The 13,156-nt window shown below is 44.3% G+C and overlaps 1 protein-coding gene across 2 annotated transcripts in view; it reads left to right on the top strand.

Moving 5' to 3' along the window:
* Window positions 1-13,156, top strand: part of ANO2 (anoctamin 2) — a 388,517-nt gene that overhangs the window by 350,890 nt on the left and 24,471 nt on the right. For both annotated transcript variants that reach the window (XM_054526733.2, XM_054526736.2), the window contains exon 20: window positions 1,038-1,183. In XM_054526733.2, the coding sequence (XP_054382708.1) occupies window positions 1,038-1,183 (146 nt within the window). The remainder of the gene's footprint in view (window positions 1-1,037; window positions 1,184-13,156) is intronic.

Genomic DNA, 13,156 nt, shown 5'->3' with positions numbered 1-13,156 from the left:
TATACATTGTGCATCAATGGGAAGTATGAAATAACTCCACCCGAAGGTGTATTTTAGCATTCGGTATTAAAAATAATAATAGGTATCATCTATTCAATGCTTACTATGTCCAGATATTGTGCTAAGGACTATATAAACATTGTTTCACTTAATTCTTATTTCAACCCTGAGAAATTGGGCCATTCTTATCATTCTAGACCAAAAAAAAATCCTGAATGTGGTTGTCTTAGTCTGCTCAGGCTGCTGTAACAAAATGCCGTAGGCCTAACTGACAGAAATTTATTTTCTCATAGTTCTAGAGGCTGAAAAGTTCAAGATCAAAGTCCAAAAGGGTTGAATTTCTGATGAGGGCTCTTCTTACAGGTAGCTGCCTTTTCTCTGTGTCCTCAGATGGTCTTGAGATATCCCTTTCTCTCTTCCTGTACTCATAAAGCCACCAATCCTATTGAATTAGGACCCCACCTTTTTGACCTCATTTAATCTAAATTACCTCCTAAAAGTCATATCTCCCAATACAGTCACATTGGGGATTAGAGCTTCGACAAATGAATTTCAGCAGACATCATTCAGTCCATAGCAGTGGTGGGCAATGTTTAGCTTGGCTTTAATGGAAAGATGATGCTATTAATGTTATTGAGACTTGAAAAATGTTTCACCTAGGAGGAGAACACTCCTGTGATCCCCCATGAAGAGGGTGGATAGATCACCTGTTGGACAATAGGACTGGTGCCATCTCAGCATTGGCAGGAAGGGCCAACTCTCTTGTTGCTTGTCAGACAGCAGGAAGAATTCAAAAGGTTTTTGGGGTTTGAAGAAACCTCATCCTTTGTGGAGGGAGTCTGCACGATCTTGATAAAGGATTTCCTCAGGTTGTCTTTAGGAGAAAAGTAGTCTCTTTAGTGTCTCTCTATCTCTACTTGTTTTTGGATCAGAGATGGCTTTAGTGTCAAAACTTTGTGTTCTTTTTCTTTTTTCTGTCTGCAAAACCAACCCTGTTCTCCAGAGGCTTTTTGTAACTTAATCCATTTCTTTTCCAGGAAGCTAAAGAAACTATTTCGAAAGCTGAAAGATGAGACCGAAGCTGGAGAAACTGACTCTGCCCATTCGAAACATCCAGAGCAGTGGGACCTAGACTACAGCTTGGAACCATACACAGGACTGACTCCGGAGTACATGGAAATGAGTGAGAACTCATGGTCCTGCCTTCCACTGGGGGCAGGTTCAGACAAGGGGTCTGTGGGGTTGAAGGGGGAAGATAGGGGATTGGGGAAAATGACTGGGACAGCCTCTGCTTCTTCATGAGCTTCATGGCTATTCAGTGTTCCCTTCAGTGCCACATGAAAGTTGAGAAGAATGGGGCAGAAAGAGACCTGGAAGGAGAACCTGGAGCAGCTCAGTCAACAGTTTGGTGGATAATTCTAAGATGATGTTCTCTTTTCCTTGTAATTCCTCTCCTCATCTATAAACTAAAGTTTGATCTCTCAGGCCCCTTCCCATGGTTTCTATTATTGATAAAGCTGAAAGGGAAATAGTACAATCTGAAATTTAAGAATATAGTTTCCATGAAAGTCTTCATGGAAAGTATCCGATGACACTTGGGTCAAGGATATCTACATTTTGACTTGGAGAATATATAAGAGCGTCCCCTATTTTGATCAGATAAGGCTGGATAAGATGAAAGCTTTTTAACAAAAAGTTGGGTCTATTTCGGTAGGGAGTGAGAGGTGTATTTCTAGTTGCAGAGCCTCTAGTTGTTTTGGATAAGGCTTGAAGGCAGGAGCACACGTAGTACAGGCTGATGGAACACAGTCATTTTAGATGTGGCTTGGAAGCCATGAGTTCTTTATTATGAGAAGGGTCCCAACTTAGGCCAGCTGCCTTTGCACTCTTGGCTACTTGACTATAATCCTGATCTTCTATTGGGATGGATGTTTGAGAAGCCTCTTTCCAAGACTTGGGGCTAATGAATTAAAAGCATAGGATACCAAAGATCAAGAGCTTAGGTATAAGACAAGTGCAGTGGCTCATGCCTGTCATCCCAGCACTTTGGGAGGCAGAGGCGGGTGGATCACCTGAGGTCAGGAGTTTGAGATCAGTCTGGCCAACATGGTGAAACTCCATCTCTACTAAAAATACAAAAATTAGCCAGGAATGGTGGCAGGCACCTGTAATCCCAGCTACTTGGGAGGCTGAGGCACGAGAATTGCTTGAGCCTGGGAGATGCAGCTTGCACTGAGCTGAGATTGTGTCACTCTACTCCAGCCTGGCCAACAGAGTGAGAGTCTGTCTCAAAAATAAATAAATAAAAATCTTAGCTATAATGTCTAAACATTGTAAACATTTACTCAATGGGGAACCATCAATAAGATCCATCAAAAAAATCACTCAGTGTTTAATTCAGTACTTAGTATCATTGCACCTATCATTGTGTTTGCATATGGCTCCTGCTCCCTTCACCTAGTCACTTGTAGCAGAGGGCTGTCAGTACCTTTTTGTGCACAGGATACCTCACTCGTCATTTCTAATGGGCATTCCTCCTATTCTGTTATAAGAAATTGCATGTGTTTGTTAGCAGTGGAGTAATGGGCAGGGTCTAGATCAGATGGCCATGGAAATATTGTCCTAGCCCTGGGATGTCTACAATTCTAGGGAAAGCTTCAACTTTGTAATCTGAAACAACTCACCAGAGAAGAAACAATCATTAAGTCTGCTTCAGAAACAATAGGTAAAGAAAATATCAAGACCTGGTTTAAGGAAACGTGTAGTCCTTTTATGCTTTTCATGTTTGGCTAAAAGCTCCCTCTAATCCCTCTCTGATGCTGTATTTACACAAAGGTGATTGCTCATATTTCAGATGCCATTCTACATCTGCCATCCTCTCACCCAGAATGAAAGAAAGTGCTGCCAGAGATTGGGACTTCCATTTGGGAAAGGGCTTACATTAGGAACCCCTGAGATCTGTCTGTCTGCCTCCACCCTCTGACACCAGTGGTCCCACTTCCGCTGCCACCAATTAGCTGTATGGCTTTCACATGCTTGTCAACCTGTCTGTTCAGCTATTTCAAAGCTTCCTCTTTTGAGTGATTAGAGCAGAGACCCTAAAATTTTCTAGTTTATGTACATAGTGGTGTTCATAATAGCAAAGAATGTATTCCACCTAAATGCTTATCAATGACAGGCTGGGTAAAGAAAACGTAGTACACTGTGGAGTACCATGCAGCTGTGAAAAAGAATGAGTTCATGTTCTTTGAAGGAACATGGATGGAGGTGGAGGCCATTATCTTTAGCATACTAATGCAGGAACAGAAAACCAAATACTGGATGTTTTCACTTATAAGTGGGAGCTAAACCATGAGAACACATGGACACACAGAGAGGAACAACACACACTGGGGCCCATCAGAGGGTGGAGTATGAGAAGAGGGAGAGGATCAGGAAAAAGAACTAATGGGTACTAGGTTTAATACCTGGGTGATGAAATAATCTGTACAACAAACCCCCATGACACAAGTTTACCTATGTGACAAACCTGCACTTGCACCCCTAAACTTAGAAGTTAAAAAAAGAGAAATAAAACATTAAAATACAACAAAGAGGAGCAGAGACCCTTGAACCATACTTCCTGGGCTCAAATCCCAGCTTTTGACCAACTAGCTGGGTAACCCTGTGTAAGTTATCCACTTGCCCTTATCAAGACCCCTATGTGTCTCGATTTGCTTGCCTATTAAAAAAAGATAATAATATAGGATTGTCATGAGTAGTGAATGAATTAGTATTTGTGAATAGAAGAGGGTCTTAGTGCTTAGTGCTAATACAGTGCTTAGAAGAGGGCCTAACACATACAAAAGCTGTGTATTAAGTGTCCAGTGTTATTCCTCTTAATGGTCTTAAAGCCTGAGGAAGGCAGAGTTAGGGAAATATACTCTACTTTGTCAGGGCTATGCCATTGAATACACGTCTACCATGTTATTATGTGTTTCAACTTGGGTGCTACCAAGAAATGAGAAGAATGAAAAAAAAAAGTAAAGAACTAGAAGATTTACTTGGTGACTTTGGGAAGGAATTCACACCAAGATTGTAGAGAGTGAGATTCAGACCATAGACTGAAAAACCAGAAAGAAAAACAAACCCCAAACCCCACACCTTAAAATTAATAAAACAATCTTATACCTGGAATCTTGAAAACAGAAGAGAACATGTCTCCCAAATCCAACCTTTTAATTTTTTTAAACCATTTTGGTGCTGTTTCTTAGACCCTTTTTGTATGTACATGAATTTAAAAATAAAATTGTGATCATACTCACACATTTATTTTTTATTTCCCATTATATGGATAAATATTTTAAGTTATCACATAACTTTCAAAATGAATAGCTGTGTAATAATCCCTTTAATAAGCGTGCCATAGTTCACTTGCCTGTCTTCCAGTGAGGCTTATTTAACAATTCTCCCTATTTTAATCCTCTATCTTTGTTGCTCAGGCTGATCTTGAGCTCCTGGCCTCAAGCAATCCTCCTGCCTCGGCCTCCCAAAGTGCTGGGTTTATAAGCACTATCTTTGTGCATATAATCTTTTATTTATATTATTATTTCACCCAGATAGCTTCACATAGGTGTGATTAGGTATGGTCATTCTATGGTTCTTGATTCATTTTACCAAATTGCTTTCTGAAAGAATAAGAACAATTCACCCAGGCATGGGCAATATATGAGAATACCCTTTCAGTGAGTATAAAACACTTAATATCCTGAATCTTGAAGTCATGTGATATGAAAGAATTATCAGTGTATAGGAAGCTTGGGATTCCCAGCCCCCTACGCCACTCCATTCCACATTGTTGACCTGAATATTCTAGACTCATCCTTACCTTAGTTTTACACGGTGCTTCCTCTAGGAAGTCTTCCCAGGTCAAGCCCCAGTTCCTCTTGAGAGAAATCATCATTTGTTTCTGTCCTAGTATTGTGTTTGGTACAGACGCTGATGGCATCTTACTGAATTATGGTAGTATTGCTTACATATGTGTTCTTCAACAGACCCAGTCAAGGGGTGACTCTAAAGAGCAGTGGGTAGGGACCATGGTTTATTCATCTTCACAGCCTCCAGAGTCTAGCACATTTCCTGGCATATAACAGACACTCAGGCCAGGTGCAGTGGCTCATGCTTATAAACCCAGCACTTTGGGAGGCCGAGACAGGAGGATTGCTTGAGGCCAGGAGCTCAAGATCAGCCTGAGTAACATAGTGAGACCCTGTCTCTACAAAAAGGAAAAAAAAAAAGGAAAAGAAAAAAACAATAGAGTGTAGTGTTTTACACCTATAGTCCTAGCTACTTAGGAGGCTGAGGTGGGAGGATTGCTTGAGCCCAGGAGTCTGAGGCTGCAGTGAGCTATGATTGTGCCACTGCACACTCCAGCCTAGGTGACAGAGTGACACCCCATCTCTAAAAAAAAACAACTCAAACACTCGGTATGTCTGATACACAAAGATGAGGGAATGAATGAATGAATGCATGCATTAATTAATGAGAAAAGGTTTCTTGACAGAGTTAACTCTATAATAATAACTTTACAAGACAAGTAAAGGATTTACATTTTCAAAGCAGGGCTTAATTGATGGTGAACTATGGATATTCTAAAGAGATTTCCAGCTGTAGGTGGGAGATTGATTTAGTAATCCCAAGATCTCTTCTGATTCTGGAGATCTACATATAGATGATGAGAACAGAGAAGAGCATTCCAAGGAAAAGGACTGGCAAGTGCAGCGAGTCTCCTGGCCATGAGTAACTGTTTTTGTTGTTGTTGTTGTTGTTGTTGTTGTTTTGTTTTGACACGGGGTCTTGCTACGTCACCCAGGCTGGACTGCAGTGGCACCATCATGGGTCACTGCAGCCTGGACCTCCCAGGCTCAAGTGACCCTCTCACCTCAGCCTCCCTAGTAACTGGCACTACAGGCATGCACCGCCAAACCCGGCTAATTTGTTTGATTTTTTGTAGCTGTGAGGTTTCACTATATTGCCCAGGCTGGTCTCTAACTCAAGCGATCCTCCCACCTTGGCCTCTGAAATTGCTGGGATTATAGGCATGAGCCACCACACCCGGCCACGAGTAACTGTTGACAAGGAAAAGCAAATGGTAGTTTTGAGGTATGGAGGGTTCAGATACAGACCTGGGATTAGTGGGGAACCCTGAAGACCAGACAGGTTTGCATTTCACATCAGACCATATGGAGTAGTTGTAAAATCTTGGCCAATGTGGTGACTGTATACTCTTTGCTTGGGAAATTGGGCAGCAAGTGCAGAGGAGGGATAGTAAGGCTCAGGAGGAAAACAGAAAACACAGGTGCAAGAATTCACTTATCAATTCATTCGTCAGACATTTGTTAAGCACCTAGAGGGAGGAGCAAGTCTGGAGACCAGGACAGTCTCTTCAGCAATTCAGGTTGTTCCTGATATTGACTGAGTCAACAATTCAGTTGATATTGATGCAATCTTATCTGGAAGAGGAATCATACAGAGGTTTTTCAAGCTGGATTGGCTCACAGAATTCTTTAGTCCATTTTGCTGTGACTTTCAATCTTAAGAGATGTGTTTTAGAGACATGGCTATTTTATTTCATATTTTATTAAGTGTGAGGACAGCGTTTTCTGGATTAGGTTTCATTCATCTCTTTTATCTCTGGACTATCCTCTTAATCCTTTAAGGACATACTTTTTCTCAAGTACAAAGACTGGGCTGCAGAATAACCCTCATTAAAGTTCATCTAGCAGCTAAGTGTGGATAGGGGTGGGTGCTGCCGTTGAACCACTGGGCTTTCAAACCTAACCCTGCTGCATGCTAGCTACATGACTCTGGTTTTGAGGCTTAAAGTCAGCCAGGTCCAATTCTCCCATCTGAAAAGTAGTTTGATGATAATAGCGCCTACCTCATAGGACTATTCTGGGAATCAGTTGATGCATGTAGAGTGGTAAACAGTGCTTCCACATGTAGACTGTCAATGAACATTGGCCACCGTTGTTATTGTCCAGAGTTCAGTTTCTCTCAAATCTAGGAAGTTTTTGACTCAAAACAGTTTGAAGCTCCTGAATATAGTGATCTCTGGAGGTTCTTCCTGTACTGTGAGTGTAGGCTGTGCCCTAACTGTTAAAGAATGAGGGTACCAGACCCCAAGGCATACCTAAGAATCAGAAGCCTGAGCTCTAAACACTCCAAGGTGTTTGTCCTTTCAGTAAACTCTAAGCCCTCAGGGCTCTATTGACAAGTCTGGACTCTCAGATGGGCTCTTTTTGTCATCTGTTTATCTAAAACCCACAAGCTTTTGTTCCTCTAGTCATCCAAAAAATAATCGCTATTATAATCCTGCCTCAGGAATTCAATTATCTCCCTTAGAGCCTTCCCCCAGCTTCTTAAATGCAACCACAATTTTGAGGCCCTTGGGCTATTACTGTGGGAGATGAGATGAATTTCTTCTGTCATTCATTCACACAGTCATGAGAGCAGATCTTATTTTTCTTGGTCGTGAGCTTATATCCTGTCAAACCCTCACAGAAAGGGAAGTGCATCCGTGATTGCATGTTTACTTATTCATTTATTTGGAGTAAAAGCCAGATAATTATTTTGAAAGGCAGAGGCCCCCAGCCTCTCCTGCTCTCTGGAAGTGTGCACCAAGGCCTGTAGAAATCACCGTGCCAGGGAAATGCATAGGGCAGGTTCCTCATGGAGACCAGACGTTAAAGCTCTTGCGGCCACATTCAGTTGTCTGCTGAAATGGCAAGTCTGCGCTTCTGTGTTCAGGAGGAACGTCTGTGGACTCTTAACCTCCATGACTACTTTCTGACTTTGCATCAACCCTAACTGGGGAGAGTTTCTATTTGTGGATACTTACCTCGCTGACTTTGCCTCTGCTGAGAATTTTGGATTCTTGTTTGAACCCTCACCATTTCTCCTTGGAATTACTGGAAGTGCATCCTAAGTTGACTCCCTGCTTCTTTTTCACTCCTTCTACCTTTCCTTCTTGCTTTTTAGAATGGCTTTTAAAAGATGCAAACCAGACTGTTTTCATTTTTCTACTTAAAATCCTTCAATGCTACTGACTTCTTTTCAAATAAAGTTCACACGCCCAGTACAGCAGATGAGGTCATCCCAAGCTGGCTCTTGTTTTGCATCTTCTTGCAGGCACGCATGTGTGTATCTGGTTATCTCACACTCTCATGTCCAATTTGCCTATGCCATGTCGCCTACCTGTGACTGCTTGCTGAGTGTTGCAGGCTCAGACACATTTGCTCTTGGCACCATTTTCTCATTCTCCCATCCTCAGTTTTTCTCTTCCCCTCTTCTCCTGTACCTGCATCCTTTCAAAAATGTGAGTGCTTTGGGGACAGGGACAATGTCATTCCTCTCTAGTCACAACACTCAGCATGGGTACTAGAACCTGATAACTCAATGAAATAATTATTAAATGAATGGCCTCTTAAGTCCTTTTCCTTCATTGTTAGAGAAATAGAAGTCCCGCTTCTCTTGATCCCATAACCTGTGGGCCACCTTCTTCACTATGGACATATTTGTGTAATTTTTAATGTGCAATAATTTTAGTCTCCTAAGACCAAAGTGAACCATGTTTATTATCAGAGTTTCCCTCAAAGAAAAGTCACCTCTGATTTTAATTTATTCCTTTCCCTTAAGGGGTCAAGTCATTAGTGTTAGTGGACAGGGTGAGATAATCTCTTTCAGATTTGGCTCTGACCTCAACTCCAAAGCCACATCCCTGCCTCTGCAGTGACCCCCCTCCTGCCCTCCCCCGGGGCAGTGCTGTGGTGTCTGCACTGCTGCCAGACACTGGGGACACAGAGACAACAGACATGTCTGTTCCCTCCAGAGTTTCAGGGTCTGGTGTGAGAGAGAGATGTGTGAAGGAGCTCAGGGAACTTCACCCCAAAGTATGACTCCCTGGCATAGTAAGTATTTTGATTTAAAGATCCTAGAGATGAACAATGCTAAAGGAGATTTTCCTCCTATGTATGTAAAGACCAGTGGGACCCACCAAGGAGAACAATCTCTCCCACCCTTCTCTCAGTCCTCTACCTCTCTCAACACAGGCTGAATTTCCCTTAGCTGCCTAAAAGTCTGGACCTACTAAAGAAAAGAACAATTACCTCCAATCCCTTCCCTGAGTTTTCATGAACTGAACCCACATTGCAGGAAAGAAGACTAAAGTCGGTCAACAAACCTGGACAGACTTTTGTCACAAATCATTATCTGCTCTGCAGATTCAATAGACTTTGCCCCAAACCATTGCACGTTCTTTAAGCCCATGAAATTCCTCTGAAATCACTTACTATTCCCCTAAAATCATCCGCACTTCCCACGCTCTTTCCCCTAAGAAGCAGGGTATGTAAGCACCTGTACTACATTGGGATACTGGCCAATCTCTCTGTGATTTTCCCCGTGTGCATAGCAGTAATAAATTGGTAGTTTTTGTTTTGTTTTGAGACAGTTTCGCTCTTGTTGCCCAGGCTGGAGTGCGGTGGTGCAATCTTGGCTCACTGCAACCTCCGCCTCCCAGGTTCAAGCGATTCTCCTGCCTCAGCCTCCCGAGTAGTTGTGATTATAGGCATCCCCACCAGGCCCGACTAATTTTTTGTATTTTTAGTAGAGATGGGGTTTCACCATGACCAGGTCTCAAACTCCTGACCTCAGGTCATCTGCCTGACTTGGCCTCCCAAAATGCTGGGATTACAGGCGTGAGCCACCACGCCCGGCCGCTAGTTTTTTCTCTTATTAATCTGCCTTATCGTGACTTGATTTTTCAGCAGACCTTCCCGGGACAAAGGGGAAATTCCATTGGTCCCCATATGGGCAAACAGACAGTTACAAGAAAGGACCTACTGTTCTAGAAAATAGTTCGCCTAGTATTGCTTGCTGCAGAGGCTAGGTCTTTGCAGCTTCTGGTTGACCAGCAGGGAGGTGTTCTCGAAGATCGCCTGCTCTCCTCATTCTTTTGGCCTTGTCTTTGGGTTTTAGAAACCACCTACTGAGGCCAAGCAAACTCTGAACTGGATGCCGGAGGCTCTTCTCCCACTTACTGCCCCAGGCTTGTCTCGAGACTTCAGACAAGGCAGGGAAGGGCCCAGTCGAGAATCCATTTCAGGGGAAACATTTCTAAGCCTTTCTGCCTGCAGGCTTCATCCCCTTAACTGTTTTCTCAGTTCTCTGCCACGTTAATGGCCCCACCATCCTCCAGGCCCCTGGCTGAGAAATCCAACATCACTGCTCATTCTCTGTTCCGTCTCTATATGCCTCCCGTCCAGTGGGCTTGCTGTGTTGGCGATCTTTCCTCTAGAGCTGGGGTGTCCAATCTTCTGGCTTCCCTGGGCCACATTGGAAGAAGAAGAATTGTCTTGGGCCGCACATAAAATATAGCAACATTAATGATAGCTGATGAGCAAAAAAAAATCTCATTATGTTTTAAGAAAGTTTACAAATTTGTGTTGAGCCACATTCAAAGCTGTCCTGGGCCTTATGCAGCTCATGGGCCAGGGGTTGGACAAGCTTGCCATCGGGTATCTTAGGAATCTGCTCTGTCTGCTCTGCCTCCTCCCTGGTGCTTTTTCTTTCTTTCTTTCTTTCTTTTTAACTACATCCTCAACACAGCCACTTGCAGCCACCACCGTCTCGCCACTGCCTCATTTATTCCTTCCGAGGTGTAGTGTTGGTCATATCCCTCCGGTGTCCAAAACCATCAGGGTTCCCGTGCTCCTAGCGAGGCCCTCCCAGAGCATCCTTCTCCTTTATTTAATCCTAGGTCCTTCTCCATGTCCTGTGGTCCAGGAAAGTGAATCCTCCGCACCCTACAGCTCCCTCCTGCCCTGTCTGTCCTGAGTGCTCTTCTGGCCCTGGACTTGCCTGCGCCTTCTCATGCACGCATCCAAATCCAGCTCTCGTGTCACCTGCTCCTTACCACCTCCCCCTTCCCCCTGCCCCACAGGATTTCAGACAAGCTGTCTCCTAAAATAGAGATGCCTTTGGTAATTAATTTCCCAAGGGCCGATTCTTCAAATTGCAGGGCCTTGCCCAGCACCCCCCCTAGGGCATAGGCACTAAAAACATATTGGGTAAGCCTGTAAAGGGGGGTAACTGAATAAATGAGTGTATCATTTATGTCTTCAGCTTTCTCTTACCTAGGCTAACAGAATCTCACTTTCTAGTGATGCTGAGCTGTGGTCAATTCTCATTTATTTATGGGCTGATAATCCAGTGAGTGGATTATCAAGAGAGATGGTTATCCTTATTTCTGTTTCTCCTCTTCCTCCTTCCCTGTCTCCCTCTCCTGCCACCCATTTTCGTCCTCTGCTTCCTCCCCTCCCCCATCCCAGGCTATTAAGCATTCCTTTCTAGCGAGTAAGCCAGGGAAATAAGAGAAGGTATAATGTGAACCCACACATGCAGTTCAAAGATAGCAGCAGCTCTGGGAACTAGCTTGGTGGGAGAGAAGACTGAAGTCCACAGCAGATGTCAGAACTTCGTTGGGGGCAATAGTTTCTGCCATCTCCATGGATAACTAAGATTTGGCGGTAGTCACCATATCATTACTTCTGATTTCTCTGCACCCTTGTCTTTGAAGTAAAAGCTCCTTCACATCTGCTGCCTCTTTTATCTTTACATGATCATTGTAGGCCGAGTGAGCGTCTCTCCTTCCCATGTTCCCAGGGTGTCAGGTGAGACTCGGGTGCAAATCCAGCTCTGCTTCTATCTCGCAGTGTGCCCTAGGGCATGACGTTGTATAATTTCCCTGACTTCCCTTTTTCCTGGAAATTATAGGGAATTAGACCAGAGAATGGGTTTTTCCCTGCAGTGATGCAACCCACTGGTCTGTGGTCAAAACCAATTGTGCAGTGTGTCACAAGTAATGCACTACTGCCAATGTTTTAGAAATACAAGGTAAAACAGAGTCAGTGCCACCCTCACTTTCTTAGATTTCTAGATGTTTTTTGAGGAAGGGACGTTTCAGCATACACAAATGGAAGTGCAGGTCATCATTTTTCATTGAGTGTCTTGACAGGAATAATAAGTTTCAGACCACGAGACCAGCTGACCTTCCGGGTGCCTTCCAGTGATGACATGGTAGTTCATACATCCTAGTTGAACAATGCACCTCAAAGCCAAGAGGCCCAGGGTAATGTGAGTTGCCTAAGGTCACCCAGATGACTCACTAGTGGAATCGAGGTTAGAGCCCCTTTCCAGACCATTCCGTGGGAGACTTTCTTCAAGACCTATAGGAACTTGGGCTTCTGTGGAAGGATGGAATGAAGTGAGGTTTCCTCCTTCCTTCCCAACTGGCTAGACCTCCCCAATTCCAGAAGGGCCCATGTCTTGGACTTTGAACAAAAATGAGAGCAATGAAACCAAAGCTGCCCACCGCCTCTGGTGTGCTTGACATGGTGATCCCCTGCCCAGCTCTCAGCTGTCAGCCTCTTTCCCTGAGATCCCCAGGACCACCCATGCAGACAGGAAGTGCGCTGAGCCCACTCTGGGCCTGTCAGTAGGAATGGTGGGGCAGGTCATCAACGGAGGGAGGCAGCAGGGGGAGATGTATTATATTTACATTTTTCTAAATTGAGCTGGAACCTGGGCTGGGGCCCAGCAGGCTTGGGGGAGGGGCCGCGAGGTGAAGGGAGGCTGGGATCAGCCTGAGGAGGCGTGTGGGGGTGGGGAGCCTCCTCAGGCCGGTGGATGTGGGGATGGGCTGGCTCCAGACAAAGGGAAACCTGAGAGGGAGGGATTAAGCTGGAGAAACCTGGGAGGGGAGCAGCCGGCTTTTGAGGGAATCTCCAATATCAAACCTTTTCCTGAAGGGCTTACTAAGAAAGACTTCAGGGATCGTCTCCCACTCCCCCATCTCGGAGGGGATGAAAGAAAACTGGCCCAAGAATTGGCCATGACATTAATCATCACTGTCCCCTACCCCAAAATGGGGCTTCAAAGCTCCATTGCCGCAGGCCACTCACAGCCCTGTCGTGGGGTTTTCCTCAGGGCCTGATGAGAGGAAATTCTTCATTTGCTTTAAGAGCTACAAGCTTAAGTTCTCTGGACACTTGCAGCCATTTGACTTTTCCTCCTGATCAGAAAGATGTAGGCCCAAGTTTAATCCCGGAAGAGTTTAGTG

This window comes from Pongo abelii, chromosome 10 (assembly GCF_028885655.2).
Source record: "Pongo abelii isolate AG06213 chromosome 10, NHGRI_mPonAbe1-v2.0_pri, whole genome shotgun sequence".
NCBI classification, from domain to species: domain Eukaryota; kingdom Metazoa; phylum Chordata; class Mammalia; order Primates; family Hominidae; genus Pongo; species Pongo abelii.
Note: the sequence above shows the minus strand (reverse complement) of the source record. Positions and strands in the feature narration are given on the sequence as shown.